We start from the raw sequence: 27,548 nt of genomic DNA on the forward strand, positions 1-27,548 counted from the left end.
CATTCAGTCCCTGCTATCGATATTTAAGCCTAAGTGGTGATGAAGCTGAGCAAACTGCAAGCAGGAAGAACCCAGGGGTGAACCGCCTTAGGGACAGGGCGACCCCATGTCTCCTGGCACACGACTTTTGGCCACGTGGGGGGGGGGGTGCTGAACACCCTGTCACGTGACCAAGCACCGCATGCCATCAAACCCCGCCCCCCAGGAGCTGGCCTGTGGAGGGGCTTGGCAGCAGGTGGCTGCAGCAGCCACCTGGGCCACCCCCCACCGCCAAGCCCCACCCCTCCTCCACCTTGGCACAGGCCGGCTTTTGAAAGCATTCAAAAGCTGGTTTTCCTGCACGAAGGCTGGGGGCGGGGCTTTGGGTGGGGACTTGCACTGCCCCCCCCACACCTGGGAGTGTGGCTTAGGGCATGGCCCCCACAAGATCCCTGGCCTCTGTGCAGGAAAGCCAGCTTTCCCCTGCACAGAGGCTGAGGGGCGGAGCTCAGGGGCGGGGCCCTATGGAGGCCAGTTTTTGAAAGCCGGCCTGCCAGGGGGGGAGGGGGCCACACCCCCAAGTGCAGGGGGGTTCGCCTGGAGAAGGAGTGGTGCTATTTTCCCCACCCCCAATACGCCTCTGGAAGAACCCAGGGACAGAGGAAAGGAAGCCTTCTCAAAGCTCACCACAGCAGCTGGAAAGGAAGAGTACTGCGTACAAAAATTCTGCAGCACCGAGAATAGGATAAAAAGAAAGCAACCTAGATGAGTTCTGATGACAGATTCATGGAGAACGGGCCCCTTTGTGGTTCCCAAATGGCCTGTGAGAATGCCGGCAGTTATGGTGGGTCGAGGGCTCAGCCAGTCTGTCTGGCACCTCCGCAGCTCCTGAAGCTGAAGTCTGTCCTGACCCAGGAGAACCTCTTGGAAAGGCTGTGTTTCCCCTCCTGCTGTTGCTGGCATCCCGCCAACTTTATAGCAGAAGACAGACAAGTGTGGCCGTCTCAGCACAGTCCAAGCACACACAGCCCAGGGTGAAGCTCTTCTTTACAATGGAGCATAAGCACCTCCGTTTCACCCATGAACAGCTGCGCAGAAATGATGAGACACAATCCTCACACAACATGGAGTAAAACAGATCCCTTCACACTTACAAGGCCCAAGGCAGTAATTTGGGTTCACAACCACGACCCCAATCAGGAACAGGAGGAAACTTCTCCAGAGGATTTTCAGCAGCAGCCGCCCCTTCGAACAGCCCCGCCTCAGCACGGAGCTCAAGGAAAGGACGGTGGAGGTGCCCATGATGAACACGAACCTACGGAGGCAAGAAAGGAGAGAACCAGTCAAGGGGGCAAAGATGGCACTTCCAAACAGACGGCTGACGGTGGGGCTCGGTGAGGAGAGGGAGGGGTGAGTGGCCAAAATGCACCCCCACATGAGCCAGGCAAATGGCGCCTGGGTTGTCTGCCCCCTAGATATGACGTTGTCCACAATGAAAGGTACTAGAGATTTACTTTTTAACAAAATTCAGAGAACCTATTACACATATTGCTGTAACGTGCAATAGCCAATTTGAAAAAAGCCAAAAGGTTACCCATTAGAGAGGGACGGCCGCAGAAGAAGCAGGAAAAATGGCTGCCACATGCGTGGGAAAAGTCAAACTTTCCCCCCTACATGGCAGCCATCCAGACTTGACGGCCGACACATGCAAAACCTGTGAAGGAAGGGGAACGCTGACGGCCCAGGGTGGACCAGGAGTTGCTGGGTCCTGGTTAGGAAATACCTGCAGATTGGGCGAGCAAAGCCTGAGGAGGGAGAAGCGCAGTGGGTCCAATGCCACACAGTCCACCTCCCAAAGGGATCGTTTTCTCCAAGTGAACTGATCGCTATCAGCTGGAGATCCACTGTAATCTCAAGAGATCTCTAGCTAGTACCTGGAGGGTAGCAACCCTACTGACAGCCCAGGTGGAAACAGCCAGATTGTGCCACGGAGAGAAAAACATCTTGCTGTGACAGAACGCTGAAGATGCCAGACACAGGTGTGTGCAATACGTTAGGCGCAAAAACTACCAGACCACTGCTACGCAGCCCAGAAAACCCACAACGGCAGTATCCAGTTGTGTGTGAAAAACACTGTGGCAGCCCATTTGTGGTGACGCTGGCAGGTGTCTTTCAAGGCAAGTGAGAAGCAGAGGGCACTGGCCATGTGGTTTCCCTTTCAAGTACTGACCCTGCTTAGCCACACCAGGCCGCCTGGCCTCCTGACATCTTAATTCATATTTATTGTATTTTAAATTGATTGTGCTCTATCTGTACTGTACACCGCCCTGAGCCCTCCGGGGGAGGGCGGTCTATAACCCCCCCCCCAAAAATAAATGAATGAATGAATGAATGAATAATAATAATAATAATAATAATAATAATAGTAGTAGTAGTAGTAGTAGTAGTAGTAGTAGTAGTAGTAGTAGTAGTAGTAGTAGTAGTAGTAGTAGTAGTTACCTGGTCAGTTGATAAACATCAATTATTCATGTTAATATTGGGAAACAGCAATTTCTGGACAAACCACATAGATGCACAAGTGATGAGGATGACTTACCATGGAAAGACGAGGTCTGCTATCGTTAGTCCTACAAAGGGAAAAAGGGAGGTTGTTTAAGAGCAGGTGGGCTCTAGCCTGGAGAACTGGGTTGGATTCCCAGGAGCTCCTCTGCATGATGCCCACTGAGTGGCCTTGAGCCAGCCACAGCTCTCTCACTCAGCTCTCACTCCCCACCTGCCTCACAAGGGAGAGCAGGAAGAGAGAATTTGTAAGCTGCAGGAGAGAAAAGGGAAGTATAAATCCAGGCTCCTCTTCATGGCCTTCATAGCCAACACCTTCCCTGTCTGTTTTGTTAATGCATATGACAAATGAGGGAAACAGAACTCTGCATGCAAACACGGGCACTAGAGGCCCGACAGCTTCCTTTTTTGGAGGATCCATCTTTGGGAGAGGAGGGGTTGGAGCGGAGAAGAGGCAAGGGAGGAGGGTGCTTAACCCTTTCTCCGCTGGCTCTTTTGTGCTGTAAATCTGAAGGCAGTCTCTCCCCATACTCCTCCGCTCTCTGTGGCCCATCTGCAGAGGTCAAACAGGGAGCAACGAGAGACAGGGCTTTTTCAGTGGTGGTTCCTGGCCTGTGAACAGGGACATCCTGGACCAAACTTCACAAAACCTGGGTGGTTTCAGTAAGAGACTCTCCTGATGACACCACCCAGGTTTGGTGAAGTTTGGTTCAGGGGGTCCAAAGGTGTAGCCCCCATCTTCTATTAGCTCCCATTGGAAACAATGGGGGATGGGGGCACCCACTTTGGGAGTCCATAACTTTGGACCCCCTGAACCAAATCTCACCAAACCTGGGTAGTATCATCAGGAGAAATCCCTGAAATTTTGGTGTTGTTACTCTAAAAACTGCGCCCCCTGCAGGCCAAAGCCGAAAAAACACTAAAAAATAAAAAAAAACCACAAACGGGGGGCGGGGGCGCTTCGGACATGTAATGAGGGGGTTGAACCCAAGAACCCCCCTTACCTACGTCCTTGCCTGTGACATGCTCTTCTCAAGGGTTCTCTGGCGCCTATCTTAGGCACATGCAGAATAATGCACTTTCAATTACTGTGTGGAATAGCAAAATCCGCTTGCAAACAATTGTGAAAGTGGATTGAAAGTGCATTATTCTGCATGTGCGGAAGAGGCCTTACTGTCCTGAAATGGGCAGCTTAGGGGTTGGCTGCCTGAATTTACATGCAACATTCAGTCAGTCCCCAACACTTCAGCTGGAGGGATTCCAGGCTGCCACATCCACTGATATCTAAGATACAGGAGATCAGCAACCCAGACTTTGTCAAAAAATCCAGAGAGTGCGCTGCAACCAGCTGAGCCAGGAAGCCCCTGTGGGGTGGTTTAATAGCAGGAAAACACCACAAGGCATTAAAGATGGGGATTTACAAAGAACACTTTACCGTTCCAGCTCTGATGCTTGAAGAACCAGTACTTTCCTCCACCATAATTCACAAAGACCATAATTGCAAGAGCCAACCTGTACAAGTGGGAAAAGCAAGGCAGTGTTATACAATGAATACATACTGAATGTTTTGTGGAAGGCTTTCATGGCCAGAATCACTGGTGTGTTGTGGGGTTTCCGGGCTGTATGGCTGCGTTCCTTCTTTGGAGGTTCTTAAACAGAGGCTGGATGGCCATCTGTCAGGAGTACTTTGATTGCGTGTTCCTGCATGGCAGGGGGTTGGACTGGATGGCCCTTGGGGTCTTTTCCAACTGTATGATTCTATGTGCACCCTTGCACAGGAGCCTCACCACAAAGCCAGGCTGGACGGGACAGGAATGGAGGGAGGGGAAGCTGCGTCGGGTTGGGAGTGATGCCTGATGGCGCCAGGCCCCTCGCCCCAGGCACACTCCTCCTCCCAGAGGGGCAGAGCCCAAGAGAGAGGGAAGCAGGACGCTGCTCCCACAGGCAGGTCTTCTGCTTTGCTGAGGAGTGGCCCTTCTGCAGTCCCTGGGAGGGGGACGACAGCCCCGCTGCCCATCGAGATCCTCACACAGCCGCCTCCTCAGCCGGTCACTTTCAGTGCCACAGGATCCCACTGCGTTCCCTGCCCATGAGCAGTGCTGAGAAACTCAGTGTGGGGGAGGAGCTAGAGAGCTAGAATGCAGGAGAGGAGAACATGAGGAGAAAAGCATCGTAAGTAAAGAGATATCTCTTTTAATAATTTCCTGATCTCACGTTTATTTAAAAACAAACTGATCTGTGACCCATGACATTTTTCTAGTGCACACAAGGGGAGCTGAAACTAGTTTAAAGCAAAACAATAAAATGAAGAAGCATTTACCAGCTAACGTCCTCCACCTAACCGGCCCTTTCAAAAAGTATTTCTTGGTCCTCTTTCTTCTTCGTAGTCCCACTCCATTGTTGCCAGTGCAGCCAGTAAAGTTTGGAGCACAACCAAGCAAGTGTCCCAGCAAACTATGCCTCCTCCTCCTTGCGGCTTTTGCCAATTCACACTGCACTGGCAGCAGGGTGTGTGTGTGTGTGTTCAAAGCCAAAAATATTGCCACAACCCCACTCTGAATTGGCAAAGCAGCCCAGAAAACATTGGAATGCAACAAGTTGGCCGTGGTGTTGCCTGGGCTCTCCACTCCACTGATGTCAGCTATCAGATCAGCAATATCAGATGCTCCTCCTGCCCCTTAAAATGATTCCCATTCGGATGTTATCATTCCTGATAATATAACTCTCCAAGACAGTGAATTCCACTGTCCAATAGAACTTCCTGACTGTCAGGGCTGTCTGACAGTGGAATTCACTGCCTTGAAAAGTGGAGGAGTCTCCTTCTTTGGAGGTTTTTAAACAGAGGCCAGATGGAGTGCTTTGATCATGTGTTCCTGCATGGCAGGACTCAATAGCCCTTGTGGTCTCTTCCAACTCTATGATTCTACAACTGGGAATCCTGGAAAGGAGACAGGAGCAGCAGCTAAGGAGATGGGAACAGGGCCCAGTACCTGCTGTTAAACCTCAAAGGGCAATTATTGTAAGTGGGGAGGACTGGGCAGGTGTGCAGCCAAACAGTGTGGGGGCCTGCTCTGGATAATGGGAAGAAAGCCCTTTGGAAAATGGCTCAGACCTTCCCGGGGGCAAGAGCCACAGACCAGCTTCAGGCCCTTTCTGGCCCGGCCAATGGCCCTGAGTCCATCCTGCAGGCCAGGCCCTCTTCTCCTGAGGTCCTGCAATGGCCTGGAGTGAGGGCTCGAGGCCTCCCCCGGAAGGGCCCAGAGCACCTGGCACAAGTGTGTCTGCCTTTCCAGCACTCTAGAAAAACAAAAAAATGGTTATGTGACTAATGGCTAATTCACTTTCACTTCAAGGTAAACATTTAAAACAAACAGGAAGAAATTCTCAACAGCTGCAAGTTACCCTCTGAACGTATCCAGGGAACGAAGTCTTGGCATGGCTGATCCTGTGCTCCACACCCCTGCTGGCAAATCACTGCTCGTGGAATCTGTCCGTCTTGGGGAGCCAAGCTCCTGGGGAAACAAAGAGACCCAGGGTAAAAGGAGCCACGTTATTCATGGGTCTGAATAAAGTTCTGCCCATTCAGAAAATGCATTATTTGTACATCATTTTCTTGTTCCCAGTTCAACAGGAGACCTGGCTGGAGTCCAGAGGACTCCCATGTTCATCAACTGGGAAATGACGGGGTAAAAACCATGTACTGAAGCTAATCCGCTAAATAAGTACAGCTGCCAGATCCAAAACTGGGCAGATGAGCAGGCAATCCCATCTCTACTGCAGCATCTTCCTTTATGGGGTGTGTTAATTTTTCACATTTTTTTCTGTACAGCTGGCTGTATATTTGGGGTGGGGTGCCTTTGGTCAAGAGGCTATGAACAGACCCCCCCACACCACATTCTGATTCCAAAAATCATTTTTAAAGCTAAGAATATAAAAAGCATTTCACCTTCCTGCTTTGTATTTACTGTCACCTTCCAGATATCTAAGATGAAAAGGAAAGGGGATTCATACTATGTCTTCATTAAACCTGCCCCCTTTAGACTTCCTGCTGCCAATCTTGCTGGCCAATCACAGCTCAATCAGCAGAGAAGATGGCCGTGAGACTGAGAACCAGGATGCTCCGCAGTTTCCCTGCCCACAAATGATTCTTCCATTTAGCAGGAAGGAGAACAAACTGTTGGATTCTTACCAAGAAAGTTCCTTCTCCTCTGGGAACAGGAGGACATCTCATATGGGTGATTTCCACCCCTTCTTTCAGAGAGGCAGGAAACAAAATTCATCCACTTCCTATCTCCTCGATGGGAGTCAGCCATTTCCAGTTTGGTAACTTTAACAGCCGTAACTCCTGCTGACTAACTCTAAATGTAATTCATAACATGTTGTCATATAACTAGTAGTTAGAAAACAAACAGGAAGAATAAGAGAAAATAATAGGATAAACTGTAGACAATAACTTGGGAGGAGGAGGAGAAGGACCTTTCTCGATAAGTAGCCAGCGGTCTGTCCTCTCTCTGGGGCAGGAGGACATCTTGTAGGGGACCTCCCAAAGCAGTCCAGTCTTCCACCGCATGTTGTAACACCCTTCTTCCAAAAGCGGCTTCTGCTGAGCTAATGGTTATTGAGCTTTTCATGTCTCACGAAAGTATGCCCTACCCAAATTTGCTAGGTTTTTTTTTACTGTAGAGAAATGAGGATACTATATTTACCTGAAAGGAAGATGACCCCTCCAAAAAACACGTTATTCACAATTTTTAAAAAACTGTATCTACTTGCAACTTGTACGCAAATGTAAGAGGGCCTTCTCTTTTTTTTTTGACAGCACACTGGTAGAGGGGAAATCTTCCTACTGAGTAAATACAGTACATTTGAGATGGCAGGTGGAACACAAGTTCTATCCATGGATCTCTGAAGCCACAATTTCACAAAAGGAAATCATTAAATGACATTGTACTTGTGATCCTGTGCATGTGTGAACTCACCTGAACAGGGCTGTCTTGAGCAGATTTACACCATCCTAGCTCCAATGAAGTCAATGGGCTTAGAAGCGTGCAACTGTTCAGCAATGCACTGGAAGCCAGCTAGCACTACACAAAAATCCAACTATCAGACTGTCTGAACTTCCATGACCTATTATATGATCTCTTGGTATACTCTTGAAAGTGTTAAAATGAGAGGGGGGAGAAGCAATTGTTAAAGAGGACAATTCATACTGAGCTTACTGAATTAATAAGACGATCCGTTTCTCTTGGATTCATCTTCTTGTAAAGCCAGTTCCTGATTGGTTCAATGCTGTTGAAGGGTAATAAGAGATACACACTAAGAGATAGAAAGCAAGAAAGGATCATTTGCAAACCATTCTATACTCTAGGGCAGGCAAGAAAGGGCACTCACTGGAGTTCCAGATACAGGATGTATAAAAACTAACTGTTGGAAACTTGCCATAGCACCAGAAATACATGCATGCGAGGAAAACACCTCTACATTTTGTTGAAGAGAACAATGTTGGAAGAAAAATGGTTGCATTTTTTTTATTTGTTCCATTAGAACAAAACCTCTATTCAATCCGGCCCCTGGCAGAATGGAAGAGTACACTTAAGGAACCAGGGTTGGACAGGCTAAAAAACTGTGACTGGAAAAGGACAGTAGTGTTAGTCATTGTAGCAAAAGAAAATAGCAGTCCAGTGGCACTTTAAATATGAACAACCATTGTTTCAGCCTGAGTTTTCATGGGCAGACTTCACCCAAACAGGCAGCCAGGATCTATGAGAGACAGGTTCCAATTCTCATGTGTTCAGGACGCTTTTCTGGTGACTCTGAATTAGACTCTGGATGATACCATTCTCTCAGCCTGACTTACCTGACAGGGTAGTGGCAAAGGTCAAATGGATGGAGACTGAGGTTTGCCACTGAGCGCCTTGACAATCGGGCAGGATAAATTTGCCAAGTAAACAAACAATCAGTTGCTCTGGTGGGGTAGCTCATCTTCTAAGTATGATGCAAATAAAATCTTGGTGTCTAATCTGATGTTTTTAAGTCAAGTAATTAAAGTAAAGTGACTCAGTAACCAAAAATAAGCAGGTGCCCAGCATTTATATCCAAGTAATTAAAAAACAACAACCATATACTGCAAAACTGCTAAGGTTTGGCACCCGTGTGTTTACTACTGGACTATTTTAATAAATAATGTCACCCAACTTTTCAATGTACTGTGTACTTTTATTTACTCCATACTATTTCAATCCTTGGCAATTGCACTGGTGACTGGGACACAAAAGCAGAATCAAATATGGCTGGAAGATGTATTTATTCATTTATTTGAGCTAGGAGTGCGACTTGAGTCAAAACACACCTGAACTCTCCCTAGAAACTGAAATGAGCCCAAAAGCTGAACAGAGGCGACTGCACTTTAGTGGTATCAAAAGTTACTGGAGAAGACAATACTGCTAGGAGGGGTTGGAGGCAGCAGGACAAGAGAAAGGCCCAAGAGGAAGTGGACTGACTCTGTAGAGGAAGCTCCAGCGGCCCCCAGCCTGCAAAACCGGAACACGGCTGTTAACAAAATGACGCTTGGGAGGTCATTAATTCATGGAGTCATTCTAAGTTGGTGGCACTTAACACTGAGCACAGGGGAACCTCGGTTTTCGTCGGTAATCCGTCCAAAAACAATAAGCGAAATCCGAAACTAACGAATACCGAGGCAATGGTTTCCATAGGAAATGTCCATAGAAAATTAGCAGCAAAGGTACGGCGACGAAAGCAGTGAAATCTGAGGCAACCAATGAAAACCGAGACAAAATGTTCACGGGAAAAATCGACAAAAACCGAAACCGACGATAACCACGGTCAACCGAGGTTTCTCTGTACTCCAGTACCGCTTCATTCAAATGGGATTGCTTACACAAATTCACTCAGTTATTCTGATAGGGCAACAGTGTGTCTAATGTGGCTGTTATACTTAATGAATGCTAAGAGAAGTCAGAGTTTTCAGCCTCTCACAGGGTAAAGATAAACAAGATCCACTAGCGTAGAATAAGCTATAACCTAACCAAGGAAACTGAAACATGAAGTATAAGAAAAATAACATTAGGGTTACAACATGTTCACAGCTGCCACATAATATCTCTAAATATGGGTCCTCTTGAGCTGATAGCAATTACAGTGAGTAAGGAAACCCAAATTCCTGTTTAATCAGGTGCAAAAAGAATGTATAGCTTCTTGATCATTTCCCAATTAAGCACTTTCATGTTGGATTCTCCCTTGGAAGATTTTTAATTTGTTGTGTTTGGTAAGAGATCTGCAACATTATGTTCAGGAAGATGAAAATGTATCTCTACCGGATTCTGAAAGTTGCAGTTTTTGATGTCATATTTGTGTCCACTTATTCTATTGTGTAAAGATTAATTTGTTTGTCAAATAGAAGCAGGTGAAGGGAATTTTTGGCACAGAATGGGAACAGGTTGGCATCCAGGCTTTCTGCACTTACCAAAACTAAAATCTAACCGTTACCATCAGTTCTAACATAATCCCCAGAGAACTCCAACTAAAGTAACTTGGATCCCAGTGGTAATTCATACCATGCGATACCACTGGTTAATATTCCCACATGTTCCCACAAAGATGTCATTAGTGGACATCTTAAAAGCACACGCATTCCACCTGACGTACAGCCGGTCAACACCAAAAATCAGCATTAAATCAACTTTATTACATATACTTTAATCTCCAGGTGTTCAATGCCATCCTAACAGGATCTTACAAAAGAATCCTTTCATGCGCTCCATTACTCCAGATCAAGTCTGACTCTTGCTACAGAACGAGATGTTAAATCCCCAAACCTTTTCAGGCCCAGATGACCCAACGTGGCTCCCGGGGCTCTTGTGTCCTTTCTCAGGCCAAGGGCTCAGCCGGACCAGGTGGCAAGCAGGGGCCACGAGCAGTTGGGCCACTTTGGCAAGAGTGACAACACAGCAGGTCATTTCAGTGGGCAGCCCTGCTGTTCTGCAGCAGAACCCCCAGATTCAAGTCCAGGAGCACTTTAGGGAACAGAGGCTATTAGGGGAGTATATGACAAAACTCCCTTCATAAGAAATCTGGTAGCTGGCAAGGGGAGCTTTAACTCTTGAAAGCTTGTTGGTCCCTAAATTGCAACTGGATTCGAATGTTGCTGCAACATGGCAGGTAATTCAGCAATAAATTGCTGTCATGGAGGAAACTTTTATTCAACTGCCTGCATTGGCCCAGTAGACTGCAAGTTTCAAGCTGCACATAATTCTGCCCACGCCAATGTTCTGCCCTGGAAAGAGCCTGCTGGATCATCTAGTCCAGCACTCTGCTACACGCAGTGACCCATCAGATGCCTTTGGGAGCTCACATGCAGGATGTGAAGGCAATGGCCTTCTTCTTCTGCTGCTGCTCCCGAGCACCTGGTCTGCGAAGGCATTTGCAACCTGAGATCAAGGAGGGTCAAGATTGGTAGCCAAAGATCAACTTCTCCTCCATAAATCTGTCCAAGCCCCTTTTAAAGCTATTCAGGTTAAGGGTTATCATCACCTCCTGTGGCAGCATATTCCAAACACCAATCACACATTGCGTGAAGAAATGTTTTCTTTTATTAGTGTAAGGGATTCAATGGTGTTGATGTTCAGAACAGCCGCCTGGCCTTGACTGAGTTCCAAAACCCGGGCGATGGGCCAGCATCTGCGGCGGAGACTCTGGTGGAGGCCTTATCTCTTCGAGAGAGATGAGAACTCCGTTCCCATGAGAAACCGGGAGGGGGGATGGGATGGACAGAATTATAACCTGTGCTTCTGGCGGGAGACTTTATTCCTGCCACGTCGTGTACGTGAGCTTTCTAGGATGTCTGAATAAACGGTCTTTTACACCAAAAAGCCTTTTATTTCTGCTTCTATGGAATTCCTTACATTGTGGCAGGAATCCTAGTTCATCTATCTTCCCAGTGTAGTGGACCTCTGGTGTCTCAGCATGGAGAGGTTGAATATTCCTGAAACTGTGGAAGGTGCGGTAGCCCCCAAAGAGGGCTCCGAGCTTTCCCTTCTGGATTTGGAGGAACCGGCAGGAGAACGGGTCTCGCTGGTAACTCTTTCCCGTCCTCGTATCAACACGAGTCTTCCCTTACTTCGTTGGGACGAGGGACGAGGAAACGATCATGTGGACTTGCATGAGTCGTTTGGGGCGCTGTCTATGGATCGGGCGCCTGTGGATCGGATACCTACCCGTTTCCGTGTGGATTACAAACCTCAGATGCAACCTGTCACGGAGATGGGCCTGACCACTTTTCATGCGGCAACCCAGGAGTCAATTGAACGATTCCTGGACTCGTATTTCGATGATGCTCCCAAGAATCCACCGTGGCATAGCACTGGGGCCCGTCCTAAGACCACCGTAGAAACCGGGACTATATCGGGGATTGGGAGGGGTATCCGTACCAGCTTCCGATCGGACCCCCCAGATCCCGGATCAGCAGCTGCACCAGAGGCGCCCCGTGGAGCCGCCGGTGGACACGAGGTGCTGCATTCCGACGAGGAGGAATCCGAAGAAAGCCTGCCTTCTCATCCGGACCTATTTCCCCTCCCATCAAAAGAGAGCTGGGATGAGGAAGTGGGCCGACTGCGAGATGCCCAGGAAGCATGGGCCCGTGAACACCAGCTATGGGAAGAGGAACGGGAGCAGCTGCAGCAAGAGCGTGAAAACCTGCAAAAGGACCGGGAACAGCAGCGCAAAGAAATCCAACTCGAACTGGACCGTGCCAAAGACGCGTTGCAACGGCAATATATGCAGAATCTATCGGTCCATGATAAGGTCCTGGAACACTCCAAACTGGACTTAGAGCGTCAACGCGAAAACGTTAAGGCCATGCGTGCACAAAGTGAACTAACTGCAGCTATTCAACGAGACGAACTGGCCAAACTGGAACGAGAGAAAGCAGCTTTGCATGCGCACCAAGATGCCTTGACTCGCAAGGAAAGAGACTTAGCCGCCTTTGAAAAGGAGCTGAAGAAGCAGCAGGACAAGATGCCCCAAGCTGGAGTCTACGCCATTACCGGTACAGCCAACGCCAGAGGGGCGACGCTGCTGGGTCCTGCTACTCGCGTATCTGCCACCTTCCAAAGACCTGCTCCCACCAGAGCACCAGCGGCGCCGGCGCCGGTGCCCCCACCTCCACCGATTCCGGCTCTCCCTGCGCCGCCGCCTCAACCTGCGCAACCGCCGCCCCAGCGAGCTCTGAGGGCCGTGGAGAGAGGATATTACAGACCTCCGATACCTGCCCGTTTCGATGGGACCGCTTCCAAACTCCCCTACTTCATCCTACAACTCGATGCCCACATGGAGGACTATGACGATTTGTACCGGTCTGAACGCGAAAAAATACGGGACATCGGTTCCGTCTTGGATGGAGCGGCAGCCGACTGGTTTGTGACTCTTTTTGACCTGCAAGGGGAGGATACTCGCACGGTGCCGGCGTTCCTCCAAGCCTTAAGGGCTCGCTTCCAAGATCTGGATGCTGAAAATGAAGCCATCCGCACCATTAAATCTATTCAGCAAGGCAACCGCTCTTTTGCCGAATTTGCCCGTGAATTTCGTGCGGCGGCTGCTCGACTCCCTCCTGAGTGGCCTGAGCGCATGAAATGTGAATACTTCTCGGATGCCGTCGACGGCAAACTGCGAGAAACGGTGTTCCTTATTCGATCCCGCGCACTATCGCTGAATGGATCGAATTAGGATCGCAAAGTGGTGTCTCGTTTGGATTACGCCAGGGGCACGCCCGAAACCCGCCGCTTCGACCACGCTCGACTTCATAAGCCAAGCCCAGCAGTCTCTACGGAAACCACCTCCGAGCGCCGTCGCCGTCTGGGATTGTGTCTTTACTGCGGAGGACCGGTCATCTAGCTGCCAACTGCCCGAAAAAACAGAAGCCAACCGCTCCGACTGCGCAGCAGCGCCCATCTGCCAAGCCACCACGTAAATCCGGTCCGCCTCCGGCGGGCGCGGCTAAGGCGGTTACCGAAGTCGACCCAGAAGAGGGAAGTGGCGGTTTGCCTCTCTTCAACGCCCATGGATATGGGTTCGACTCCAGATGCGGTGAGTGAAGGCAGCGCTCCCATTACGATTCAAGCGATTCTGGCCAACCCCGCTAAAGCACACTCGTATTATAGCCTCAGCCCTTGTAGATTCTGGGTGCTCCCATTGCTTAATGCGGCCCCAAGTGGCTGAGGAACTTGGACTAGACCGAGTTCCCCTAGCTAAGCCCATACCGTTCACACAAATGGACGGCAGCCCTCGGGGCGAAGGACCGACCCAGTTCAAAACGCCAACCGGTTCTCCTCGTAAGCTTGACCATTGGGGAGAAAATTAGTGTTATTCTGACTCCAGTGGCCAAACACTCCATAGTCCTGGGCATGCCATGGTTGTTGTTGCATGAACCAAAATTCATTTGGAAAGAACGGATCTTAGAATTCACTGACCCCCCCTGTGGAGAACACATGAATTGGGGGGATAACTCACCTCCTAATGACATACACCCCCTGGCTTCGTCAGCGGTGCACGCTCCAATTGCTCCCGAATCCACCGGCATTCCACCGGCTTACCAAGATTTAGCCAGAGTATTTCAGGAGCAAGAATGCGATCAATTGCCACCTCATAGAGACACTGACTGCAAAATCGTATTACAGCCAGGGGCTCAACTGCCCAAGGGTAGAATCTACCGCATGAGTCCCAATGAGGAGAAGGAACTTCGTGCCTTCTTAGACAAGAACCTTGCTCGCGGGTTCATACGACAAGCTACCAAACACACACATGCTGCTCCTGTATTATTTGTTAAAAAAAAAGGACGGGTCTTTAAGGCTCTGTACGGATTACCGAGGACTCAATGCGGTTTCCCTGTCCAATAAATACCCGTTGCCTTTGATCAAGGACCTTTTAGATGCATTGGGCAAGGGACGTATTTTTACTAAGTTGGATTTAAGAGAAGCATACTACAGAGTCAGGATTGCGGAAGGCTATGAACATTTGACTGCATTTAACACAAAATTTGGACAATATGAATACTTAATAATGCCATTCGGGTTAAGTGGGGCCCCCGGAGCTTTTATGGCCCTCATCAACGAAGTTCTACATGACTTATTATACAAGGGAGTAGTGGTGTACTTAGATGATGTTTTAATTTATTCACAAACCATGGAGGAGCATGAAGCCTTGGTTCGGGAAGTATTAAAACGCTTGCTCGACAACTCCCTCTTTGCAAATCTTTCTAAATGTTGTTTTCACCAATCCTCCATCGACTATTTGGGCTACCGGATCTCTTCCGAGGGGTTAAAAATGGATCCTGCTAAGATTGAAGCAGTCCTCCAATGGCCTGCCCCCACCAATCGGAAAGAACTCCAGTCTTTCCGAGGGTTTGCTAATTTCTATCGTGACTTTATACCCCAATTCGCTGAACTGACTCTCCCACTCACAGACCTCTTACGCACTAAAGGTAAAGACCCACAGGCTGCCAAGCCCGGGGCCCCCCTTTCTTGGTCTAAGGAATGTCAGACAGCCTTTCAACATTTAAAATCAGCTTTTACTACCGAACCAATCCTAAAACACCCTGACCCAGATCTTCCTTTTGTGGTTCACGTGGATGCCTCGGACAAAGCGCTTGGTGCAGCCCTGTTGCAGAGAAATAAAGATGATAGGCTTGTTCCGTGTGCTTATTTATCAAAAAAATTCTCCGGTGCTGAACTCAACTGGACTGTAGGGGATAAAGAGACTGCGGCCATCAAAGTAGCGCTCTCCACTTGGCGCCACTGGCTGGAGGGGGCTAAACACCCCTTTCAAGTTTGGTCGGATCACAAGAACTTGGCCGCCCTTTCCACCCCCCTCAAGATGTCCGCAAAACAACTCCGTTGGGCCGATTTCTTTTCTCGTTTCTCTTTCACTGTCCATTTTTTCCCTGGAAAAACCAATAAACTGGCTGATGCGCTCTCGCGCCTGCCCGGGGAGGGGGGTGGAGCTGCCTTACGGGATATCCCGCGCACTGTTCTCTCCCCCTCCCAATTGGGGCTGGCTGTCACTCGATCTCAGACGTCCACTCCTCCTTCTCCACCCATTCCCAGCCTGATCTCCCCTTTCCTCACGGGAACTTCGAGGAGGCGGGGCTCGCGAGCCACCAGCGGAGGAAGGTGACTCCCAATTACGCTTGGAGAATGGTGTTTGGAAGTTGTTGGTACGATGCCCCCCTCCGTAAGCAGGTTCTCGAGGCCTGTCATGATGCCCGCTCGGCTGGACATTTTGGCTTCCTTAAGACTCTGCATTTGGCCCGCCGTCAATTTTGGTGGCGCGCGATGCGCAAGGACATTGAGACATATATCAAAGGATGCTCTGTTTGTGCGGAAGCCAAATCCGTTCCGGGAAAACCCCATGGGCTGTTGAAGCCTCTCCCGGTGGCCTCCCGCCCCTGGGAAGTCATCTCCATGGATTTTATTACGGATTTGCCAGAAAGTCAAGGCAACACAGTCTTGTGGGTGGTGGTGGACTTATTTTCCAAGCAAGCCCATTTCATCCCATGTGCTTCCATCCCCTCCGCTCCTAAGTTAGCGCGTCTGTTCATTCAGCATATTTATCGTCTACACTCCTCCCCCGTCAAGGTGGTGTCCGACCGCGGGCCCCAATTCATTTCAAAGTTCTGGAAAGCTTTCCTGGGCTTGTTGGGGGCCGCCCCGGCAATTGCCGCCCCCTACCACGTTCAAAGTGACGGTGAGTCGGAGAGAACGAACAGAACCCTGGAACAGTATTTACGTTGTTACACCAACTATCACCAAGACAACTGGTGCGATTTGATTCCGTTTGCAGAATACGCCTACAATAATGCGGTTCATAGCAGTACAAAAAAAAACCCCTTCGAAATTGTGTCTGGTCGGTCCTTTCCTCCGTTGCCGCAACTACCTGCAGAAGCGTTGAATCCTCCAGAGTTCCAACAGTGGATTTCATCTCTGGCCGAGGGGTGGAAAACAGTCCAGACCGCCTTACAGCAAGCTAAAGATTCCCAAAAACTTCAAGCGGATAAGCACCGCTCGGATTTCCCTTTACGTGTGGGCGCCTGGGTATATTTGTCTACCAGGAATCTCAGAGACGTACATAAATTTTCAAAACTGGGCAAAAGATTCGTGGGACCTTTTAAGATTACTAAAGTGATTAATGATGTCACTGCCCGATTAGACTTGCCTAATTCTTTAAGTAATATCCATCCTGTCTTTCATTCCAGTTTACTCAAGGAGGCTCCCGTTTCCGATGCCTGGCACGACCCTCCGGAGAGACCCCCGCCGACTATAATTGATGGCCACAAGCATTACGAAATTGACGCCATCCTGGACTCTCGTTTTAATCGCAAACGCTTGCAATATTTAGTCTCTTGGGTGGGATATTCCTCTGGGTATAATCAATGGGTCTATTCAGAAAATATTGACGCCCCTTCCCTCATTTCTGCTTTCCACCGCACCTTTCCACACAAACCTGGGGGGGAGAAGTTTTTCTTCAGGGAGGCAGAGTGTAAGGGATTCAATGGTGTTGATGTTCAGAACAGCCGCCTGGCCTTGACTGAGTTCCAAAACCCGGGCGATGGGCCAGCATCTGCGGCGGAGACTCTGGTGGAGGCCTTATCTCTTCGAGAGAGATGAGAACTCCGTTCCCATGAGAAACCGGGAGGGGGGATGGGATGGACAGAATTATAACCTGTGCTTCTGGCGGGAGACTTTATTCCTGCCACGTCGTGTACGTGAGCTTTCTAGGATGTCTGAATAAACAGTCTTTTACACCAAAAAGCCTTTTATTTCTGCTTCTATGGAATTCCTTACAATTAGTCCTAATTCTTCCCCCCAGCATTTTCAATGTATGTCCCCTGGTTCTAGTATTGTGAGAAAGAGAGAAAAATTTCTCTGTTGACATTTTCTATCCCATGCATAATTTTATAGACTTCAATCATATCCCCCCTCAGACGTCTCCTCTCCAACTAAAGAGTCCCAAACGCTGCAGCCTCTCCTCATAAGGAAGGTGCTCCAATCCTTCAATCATCCTCATTGCCCTTCTCTGCACTTTTTCTATCTCTTCAATATCCTTTTTAAGATGTGGCGACCAGAGCTGAACACAGTACTCCAAGTGCGGTCGCACCACTGCTTTATATAAGGGCATGACAATCTTTCCAGTTTTATTATCAATTCCTTTCCTAATTATTCTCAGCATAGAGTTTGCCTTTTTCACAGCTGCCATGCATTGAGTTGACATTCCCATGGAATTATCAACTAAGATGCCCAAATCCCTTTCCTGGTCTGTGACTGATAGCACTGACCCCTGTATGTGAAGTTTGGATTTTTTGCCCCTATGTCAGTGGTGGCGAACCTATGGCACGGGTGCCAGAGGTGGCACTCAGAGCCCTCTTTGTGGGCACACGCAAACAGAGTCCCCCCCCCCACACACACACGCACACATCTAGGCTGGCGTGGGCCGCTGGGCTCGATTATTAGCATTAAACCTAAGACCTAGTTTTGAGGAAGCAGTGTAGGTAACCTGTTAAGTGCTGTTAAACCCCACTGATTTTCATGCGAAAAACTAAAGCGCAATCCTTTACCTGGGAGTAAGATCGGTTGCTGGCAATGGGGCTTGCTTCTGAGTAAACCCTCCTAGGGTGGTGATTCACCCATTGGAAGAGTTGCACGATTGCTTCAAAGCAAAGCCACTGACTACCACCAAGCTTACTCCAGAGCCAACGGTTTTTTCTAAACAAAACGCCTCAGAGCCAACGGTTTTTTCTAAACAAAAACCTTAGTATTCAGGTTAAATTGCCGTTTTGGCACTTTGTGATATATAAGTGGGTTTTGGGTTGCAATTTGGGCACTCGGTCTCAAAAAGGTTCGCCACCACTGCCCTATGTGCATCACTTTGCATTTTGCTACATTGAACTGCATTTGCCATTTCTTAGCCCACTCACCTAATTTATAAAGGTCTGCTTGGAGCTCTTTGCAATCCTTTGCGGTTCTCACCACCCTACAGGAAAAAGGCCTTCCAGACACAGACAGGTCTAATTCGTTATTAAAATCTCTACTGACTGACTGCTGAATCTCCCACACTGAGTCCATTCATGGTCCGCAGAAGTGATTGTTGAATGGGAATTAACCATCAGACTGAGCTTATGACTGACATTTTCCAAAAATTAAGTAGAGTTGATACATCAACATCTTACTTTGTCTTCATTAAAGTTGAACATGACTACAAAATAGGGACATTTTTATGTGTAGAACTAGTGAATGACACCAATTGCATTTATCCCTTGCTAGATTCATGCTGGTCATTTAATTCCTAACTAATTACACATTGTAGATCTATAGTACTGTAACAGGACATTATATACTTCCCACTTGAAAACATGGTTCTCAACTTTTTGAGGCCTAATAAAGAGACCTGAAGATCCGGCTGTATTTTTCCACTACATCCATGAGTGAGATTTCCAAACAGTTGTGTTCATGATGCATTAACTGGATAAAAACATGCAGAGGGCATGCACTTGACTTGCACTTAAAAAGTTTTCACTAAGAGGTTGACTTACTTTATACAAAACTTTCCCAAGGCCAGTGTAATGAGGATGCCCATAGAGATGAAAAATGCAAAGAAAATAGCTGTGCAAAAGAAAACAAGAGGTCTAGTCACTGCAAACAACAAAAATCATTCTGGACCAGAACATCCCTACATGCTAATATGGCAACTTGACCACTAAAGCCCAACTTCCATGTTAATGTTCCTTTGCCTGAAGTCCAAGGGCAAAAAACAACATGTAAATAAAGACACAGAGGAAAATAAGGTATCAGGTATAATATCGACAAATAAAAGGGAAACCAATTTCTTTTTCACAATAACTGCCCATGCCAACACATTAAACCTCCATTAAAGAAGGAGGCCGCCAGTGAGAGACCCTGGGTACCTCATGCAAGACCAACATGTCCCCTGGTCCTTTTGGAGAACTTTCGCCATCTTTGGAGAGAGCGGGGGCATCCACTGAAAGTTCTTTCCTTTGAACCCAGCTGAGAGTTGAGTTAGGAAAGGAGGAGGACTTTATTCTGAAGTGCTCAAAATATTCCTCCTGGCCCTGGGAGAAGCCCGTATTCCCCGGAACAGGAACAAAATGGCCTGTGACTGTCGCTAAGAAGCCACCCCAGGCCTGGGCAGCAGAAGAACCAGAGAGCTCAGCATCCCCACAGCAGCTTCCTGTCGACAAAGGCCTCAGCCCCACCCTACAGCAATGCTGAGTGGGGTCAGGCTGGTCCCAAGGAATTCCTCTGAAGGGGATGGAGTCACTTGGCTTGTGGCAGGCTCTCCCCTGCTCTGGTACTAACTGGGCTGGAAGAAGAGGGAGGGAATGACGGGCTTCTCTTTTTCTCCACCTCTGTTGGCACAAATCAGCCCAAATGTCCTTCCTACCACCTTCTCCATCCAGGCACACAGGCACACTGAGCAAGGGAGGTTGGGGATGGGGCTGAGTGCACAGGGGCCACGGCCTGCACCACACCTGAGTGCCCCACAGCACACACCACCCACAGGAAGGGTGATGAAAATATCCTTTTAAAGCCCACTCTCGGCATAGCTCTAACTCCTGGTTAACTAATGCAGGGGTACAAGGGGAAGGGGCCTCAGAAGGAAGAGAAACAGACGGGTTCAGAGGGCATTTTGACTACAGGCAGGCTGGGCACAGACTGCAGAACCCTCTCTGACTAAAAATGGGAGAGCGTGCGCAGCCCTTTCTGTGGGAAAAAAAGAGAAACATAGCCCTTGCCAAAATAACTCTTGTCTGATGCAGAATTCAACAGTGATATTATTTATTTGAACTACTGATATATCCACCCTCCCATTCAGCCAGGAGGCTACAGGACACATTAAAAAAACAGGTATAGATGGAGGATGGAAGAGAGGGCATGCTAATCAAATTTGCAGATGACAGCAAATTAGGAGGGGCAGCTAACATCCCAGAGGACAGGGTCAGAATTCAAAATGATCTGGACAGATTAGAGAGCTGGGTCAAAACTAACAAAAAGAATTTCAACACAGATGAATGTACAATACTACACTTAGGCAGAAAAAAAATGAAATGCAGAGATATAGGATGGGTGACCCCTGGCTTGACAATAGTACATGTGAAAGGGCTCTAGGAGTCTTAGTAGACTACAAACTGAACATGAGTCAGCAGTATGATGCGGCAGCTAAGAAAGCCAATGTGATTCTGGGCTGCATCAATGGGAGTTCAGCATCTAGATCAAGCGGCATAATAGTATCTCTCTATTCTGCAATAGTCAGTCATCATCTGGAATATTGTGTCCCGTTCTGGGCACCACAGTTCCAAGAAGGATATTGACAAGCTGGAATGGGTCCAAAGGAGGGCAACCAAAATGGTCAACGGTCTGGAATTCATGCCCTACAAGTAGAGATTTATGGAGCTGGGTATGTTTAGTCTGGCAAAGAGAAGTTTAGGCGGTGATATGGTAGCCATGTTTAAATATTTGAAGAGATGTCATGTTGAAGAGGAAGCAAGCTTGTTTTCTGCGGCTCCAGAGACTAGGACCAGGAGTAATGGATTCAAGTAATGGATTCAAAAGAGATTCTAACAAAACATTAGGAAGAACTTTTTGACAGTAAGGGCTGTTTGACAGCGGAATGCACTGCCTCGTGGTGTGGTGGAGTCTCCTTCTTTGGAGGTTTTTCAACAGAAGTGGGATGATCATCTGTCAGAAGGGCTTTGATTGGGTATTCCTGCATGGAAGGGGGTTGGACTTGCTGTCTCTTCCAACTCCTTGATTCTATGATATATACAGATCCCACCCAAATGCACAGAATCCCATGCAGAATAACACACCCCATTCAAATTAGCTTGGAAGAGAAAAATGCTTCGCAACCTAAATAAAAGCACAGGTAGGCAGCAGTTCAGGGGCGTATTTGCCATGAGGACATAGGAAGTCAAATGTCCCCAGGTGCCTCCATTTGGTCACGTGGAGGGGGGGCGCAAAAATTTCAGGTTTGTGGTTTTTTTATTTTTGGTGTTTTTTCAATTTTTGGCCTGCCGGGGGCCCAGTTGTTAGGCTAGTAGCACCAAAATTTCAGGGATTTTTCGAGAGACTCTCCTGATGATACCACCCAGGTTGGGTAAAGTTTGGTTCGGGGGGTCCAAAGTTAAGGACCCTCAAAGGTGTAGCTCTACATCTATTAGCTCCCATTGGAAACAGTGGGGGATGATATTCACCTGAATATTTTGCCCCGTTTCTCCATCCTAGCCAACTATTTACATCTTCTACTACACGATCCTAACTGGAGACGTGCTGCCACCCTGGCCAGATGCAATATTCTTCCCTTTCTAATAGACGATATAACAGAGAGTGCCATCTTTTATCTACTGACAGAACTTGCAACTGTAATCTTGGCCTCAAGGAAACTGTTCACCATGTTCTCCATCACTGTCCCCTAAATGAATCTGAGTGGGGAAAACTACTCAACCCACTTATGGCTGGACTAGGCAACACTGCAGATGTTGCCAAAACTCTGTTCCTGCTCGACAGCAATTCAACTGCCATTCTTGAACCAACTGCCAGATTTCTGTGCGCTGTCATTACCGAATGTTCCCAAATGTTTATTAGACACAATTTTAATTCAATGGCTTAATATTTTAGCTTTTATACACTGTACGTCCAAATAGATTTTAAATTAAATTAACTTCTATTGTATAACTGATATGCCATTAAAGGTTTCATTTCATTTCAATGGGGGATGGGGCACCCCCTTTGGGAGTCCATAACTTTGGACCCCCTGGACCAAACTTCACCAAACCTGGGTGGTATCATCAGGAGAGTCTCCTAAGGATACCCTGAAATGTTGGTGCTGCTATCTTAACAATTGCAACCCTGACAGCAGGCACTCCCCCAAATTTCCCCAGATTCTCCTTTTAATTTCACCCCCTTTGGTATGGATTTAAACGGAGAATCAGAGGTCCCCAGTTTAAAATTGAAAGTGATGATGTTTCAGGGTTGGGTAGAATCTACCCCAAAACAGCATCACTTTCAATGTTGTTTAAACTGGGGACCCCAGATTCTCCCTTTAAGGTGGATTTAAAAGGAGAATCTAGACTCCCTAGTTTAAACACCATTGACAGTGATGCTGTTTGGGGGTGGATTCCAGCATCACTATCAATGGTGTTAAAACTAGGGAGCCTAGATTCTCCTTTTAAATCCACCTTAAAGGGAGAATCTGGGGTCCCCAGTTTAAACAACATTGAAAGTGATGCTGGTTTTTTTTGGTGGGGGGAGACGTGCAGGGGGCGGGGCTACGTGACCTACAGGGGGGCGCCTGGAGTATTTATTTATTTATTTATTTATTTATTTATTTATTTATTTATTTATTTATATTTTAGACTTATAGGCCGCCTCTTCCCCGAAGGGCTCGAGGCAGCTCCCAACATGGCTGTTCTCCAACAGCAACTCAAACAGCATAACTTAACACATTTAAAACTCCAGCAGCAGTTACACACAGGATGTTTTGTTCCCGGGCTCCACTCCCCCGCCCCCACAATATGCCTCTGCAGCAGTTAAATTGCAAGGCAAATAAAGGAATGTAGACAGTGGAGCAGGGGGTGGATACATATTATACGTGTAACCACCAAATAGAGGGAAACAGTGCAAATAAACCACACTTAACAGAAAGCCCAGGTAAAGCACATGAACACCAGATAAGAGACCCGGGGGGGGGGGGGGTTTCCAGAGTTTGGGTGCCAGCGCCAAGGAGGCCCAGCTTCTGGTACAGGTCACAGTTACTTCCGCTACCAATGAAAAATGACATTGGGCTGAATTCCCAATCCCTGTTCAGCTAGGGGCTCAAAGGTCAAGGCAAGGCCAGAAGGTCACATAGAAGCAAATGGCTGGCCAGGGCAATTAAGACCTTGTTGTCCAAAGGGATGATGGGAAGAAAACAAGCTGTGGCAAGTGGTTTCATGAATCTTTCCCCGTTTTTTAAAAAACAAAGACCACATCAGGAGGCAGAGAGGGGAAGTCGTCTGAATTATACAATTATTTCTCCTGGAGGTGGAAAGAACTGAGTGAAAAACTGGTTCAGAGGGGAAAAGCTACAACAGCCACTCCGCCTCTCTCTCTGACTGGAGTAGAAGACCGTGAGGAACCTCTCTTTGCTTTCCAACCTGGGCTGAGCTTCTGTTTGCCCAAACCTGCAATCCAAGGGGCTCTTGATGCTCAGTTTCTTAGCCTGGGGATTCTAACCTGTAGCCCTGAGTGAGTCAGTAAAACCTGCACCCACCAACAGGTGCTGGGCCATCTCACTGCACACATTCCTGTCCAAGATGTCATTCTGCATTTCTTTTGTAAGCTCTTTTCAGTCTGCACGCCTCCCCCCACCAAAAAATGGGGAGAAAAGCAGGGTATGAATGCCTACTTAAATAAAGTAACTTACGGAGGTAGCTGTTCACAGGTTTTTGATTGATAACTATGTTGCACAAAATCTTCTTGCTGCCATGGTCACTCCTGACTGTCAGGGAATAGTTTCCGAATTCTCCAAAATGATAGTGTATACTGAAAAGAGAAAAAGGAAGAATACTCAAAATTATTTTAAAACGAGAACTTGACATGTGCAAAGTGCCAGAGCACGTCATGGCCAAGATGGCAACCACGGGGGTAAGTGCAGCGCGCCCAGGATGTAAGAATGGGCAACTGCAAGATTTTTTCTTCTGCGTTGAGTGGCTTCCTGGTGACCTTATGAAGAGGACAGAATTGAGATCCTTGCGGTGGTCAGGTCATGATGTGCTGAAGGCCCAGTCGTCTCTGGGTGGCATGCACACCCTCACAGCCATCCCAGGCAGGGGTGTGGCAGGGACTGTGAAGATCTGCCCCAGAGACTTATGGATCCAACTGGTTAAATGGCAGAAATACATGAATGGTTCTCGCAATGGAAGGAAGTGGGCAGATGGGTCTTGCAAGAATTGTTATTGGGATTAGTGCTACTTAATTGGTTCATAAATTATTTGAAACTGTGGCTGAGGGGAGTAGAGTAGAAGCCAAGTTTGCAAACGATACCAAACTGTTTGGGACAGTCAAAACCAAGATGGACTCCAGGGAAATCTCTCTAAAATGGGTGAGGGCGCAAAACATGGCAAACAAAGTTCAGCGCAGAGAGATGTAAAGTGATGCATTTCAGAACAAAAGGTCTTAGCTTCCAATACTTGCTGATGGGCTCTGCACTGGCCAAGACTGGAACTGAAAGAGACCTGAGAGTTCCAATGGACAGCTTGAGAAGAATGCCAATTCAGGGTGCAGCAGAAGTGAAAAAGGCACACTGCCCGCTGGGGATTATTGGAAAAGGAACTGAAACTAAAACAGTTAATTTTTGAATGGCTCTACATGTTTTTCTTCCACTTTTCCTTATGCTCAGACCCATTTACAATGCAACAAGCAAATTATATCTCTCTTCTTTCTCCCCACTCCCAATTCCAAAATTAATTTCCACGGGGGAGTGGGGGGTCATTTATTTATTTGTTTCATTTATATTCATCCCGGCTCCTCAATGAAGACCCAAAGTGGCTTACATCATTCTTCACTCCTCCATTTTATCCTCACAACAATCCTGTGAGGTAGGTGTCAGGACTGCAACTCCCAACATGCACCAGTTCCCATCTTTTTCCTAAAAGTGCGGGAAAGCAAACTGAAAAGCTACATCCCACCGGAGCTCCAGAACCAATGGGAGACCAGGAGCTGGGAGGAGGGGAAAAGCTGTCTGTTTTTGTAAATAGTTTAAATACTGGAACTGAGGACACGAATCCTCAGTTCCGGCACCCTGTACCTAGGGCGACATAAGTCAATAAAGTTCTTTTTTTTAAAGCTGCTTTATTTGAGTGTGTTCAGCCTTACATTGTGCTGGAACTCACTCTTATTGTTCTACCACACGCCCAGACCTCCTACAGGCATGGCTGGGTCAGGAGAACAAACCTACACCCACTATCCCGGACTCTCCCCAGCAGGATGAGGGACCCCGGTGAGGAGGCCTATACCCGAATGAGTGGGTGAGACACCCCCCCCCCGCTGTTCTTCCTGGATGGGGGTCGGCACCCTCCGTGAAGACTTGGACAGGGAACGAGTGTGCCTGGCGACACTCCCAGCCAAACCCCAAGCACTGGGGAGTGGATCGAACCGCGAGGCGGACAAGCAGTGGCGCGCTTACAAGGCACTGTGACTCCGGACAGAGGAGGTCACCCGGGAGCGGGACCAGCTACAATCCGACCTTTCAAACCTCCGGCAGCAAGTTGCCTTCCTGATGGCCGAATGAGAAAGGGAGAAAATGGCCCTTGAGCCCTCCATGGCTGAGGAGGGGGTCAAGGGGGACGATGCGGAAGGTGAACTGAGAGCCGAATTGTGCTCCTTCCGAGGGCAGCTGGCCGACCTTACACTGAACTGCAGTCCCTACCACCAGGGCGGCTGGTCGGTCACCGCAAGGAGGAGCGCTCCGACCTACCAACAAGGCCCCATGTCCCAAGGGGGGCCTCGGAAAAGTGTTAAGGTGAACTTTGATGGGAAACCAGAAGTGTGTGTGAAAGGTCCATGTCTTTAAGATCCTGGCAGCCTTCAAGATCCTGATGAGAGAGTTCCCGTTGCTTGTATTGGGGGGCGGGGAGGGGGTGTCTCCAGCCGTTCTTCCAAGACAGGAGGCTCTACCTGACATGGTTCTTTCAGAAAGCCTTGTGTCAAAGGCTTGGTGAGAGAAAAGGATCTGTGTTGTAAAGTTGGTTTTCAAACTTTGTTTAAAAAACCTTGATATTTCTGAAGTTCAGGATATAAATCAATAATTTCTCCAGCCAGAACGACCTTCACCCCTCTGGAGCTTCTGGGTGGCACCAGCAGCCCCGGATCATCAGAGATGCAGCTCTGCACAGGACTGGTTAAACCAGCTCACCTCCCTCAGAAACAAGGCTGGCTCAGGTCAGATCTCCCTGGCCAGAAGCACCGGGCCTCGTGGGACATCTGTTCTGACCATGGCGTGTCACTTTCAACATTCAATGTAACCAAAAGTCTTTTTAAAAAGACTGTGAAACCCCTAGTCTGATTAATGCTTTTTGTAGGTCGGGGGCAATGGAGATGAGTTTGTGGAACCCAGGAGAGCAGCTCAAAAAAGTCTGGGAACTTTTTTTCCAGATTTTCTCAGGATGTCCTTTCGTGGTGGCAGCTGGTTGCCAGGATGCTTCACGGGGAACCCAGCAAGGAAAGGCAGCTTTCCCCTCTTCCTTCTACTACAGTTGCTTCTGTAAGAATACCACTTCACCTACTACAAATCTGTTCAAGCTGCCGTTGGAGACATGCTTGTATAGCTGTGCCATCTTTGGACAACACTCACACCTAACCTCACTTGATACCTGTGATGGATGAGACCCAGGTAAAAGGGCTAATTTTTAGAAGGTGCAGAAAAGCTGGCCTTAGCGACACTTAATGTAAATATAGACACCTCCTGATTGGCTGGCAGAGACACAGTTGGCCTAGAGCCGTGGTGGCGAACTTATGACACTCCAGATGTTCATGGACTACAATTCCCATCAGCCCCTGCCAGAATGGCCAATGGGAGTTGTAGTCCATGAACATCTGGAGTGCCATAGGTTCGCCACCACTGGCCTAGAGCCACAGGTAGGGGGAGCTAGGGCTGCTATAAAAGCAGGAGGAAGCCTGTCAGAAGGGAGATGGGGAATTGAGACTGAGTGGAGAGAGACACACAATGAGAGTCTGGAAAGCAGACGGAGAGTGGGTGTGACTCAAGGAGAACCCCGTGGTTTCCTCAGAGCCAGTCAAAGGGCAAAGAGGCACAAAGGGGGGATGAGGCCAAGGTGCTCCGAGATCTCAGACGAAGGGGAGACGGCCAGGTTGGTGGGAGACAAGAGGGCTTGTCACTGAAACAGCCAATCTTACTGAAACTGCTTGCGCTGTAACATCTAAGAAGAA

General features: G+C 48.2%; 1 protein-coding gene across 4 annotated transcripts in view; it reads right to left on the minus strand.

Annotated features, from left to right (window-relative positions):
- HGSNAT (heparan-alpha-glucosaminide N-acetyltransferase) overlaps nucleotides 1–27,548 on the minus strand; it is a 45,511-nt gene that overhangs the window by 15,106 nt on the left and 2,857 nt on the right. For 3 of the 4 annotated variants that reach the window (XM_048510635.1, XM_048510637.1, XM_048510636.1), the window contains 7 exons: nucleotides 24,025–24,143; nucleotides 19,136–19,205; nucleotides 7,758–7,827; nucleotides 5,941–6,050; nucleotides 3,974–4,050; nucleotides 2,576–2,606; nucleotides 1,134–1,294 (listed from right to left, as the gene is read on the minus strand). In XM_048510635.1, coding sequence (XP_048366592.1) covers nucleotides 1,134–1,294; nucleotides 2,576–2,606; nucleotides 3,974–4,050; nucleotides 5,941–6,050; nucleotides 7,758–7,827; nucleotides 19,136–19,205; nucleotides 24,025–24,143 — 638 coding nt within the window. Of the gene's footprint in view, nucleotides 1–1,133; nucleotides 1,295–2,575; nucleotides 2,607–3,973; nucleotides 4,051–5,940; nucleotides 6,051–7,757; nucleotides 7,828–19,135; nucleotides 19,206–24,024; nucleotides 24,144–27,548 lie in introns of those variants that run through there. The other variant, XM_048510638.1, reaches the window with a different exon arrangement.

The sequence above is a fragment of the Sphaerodactylus townsendi genome, linkage group LG11 (genome assembly GCF_021028975.2).
Source record: "Sphaerodactylus townsendi isolate TG3544 linkage group LG11, MPM_Stown_v2.3, whole genome shotgun sequence".
Taxonomy (NCBI): domain Eukaryota; kingdom Metazoa; phylum Chordata; class Lepidosauria; order Squamata; family Sphaerodactylidae; genus Sphaerodactylus; species Sphaerodactylus townsendi.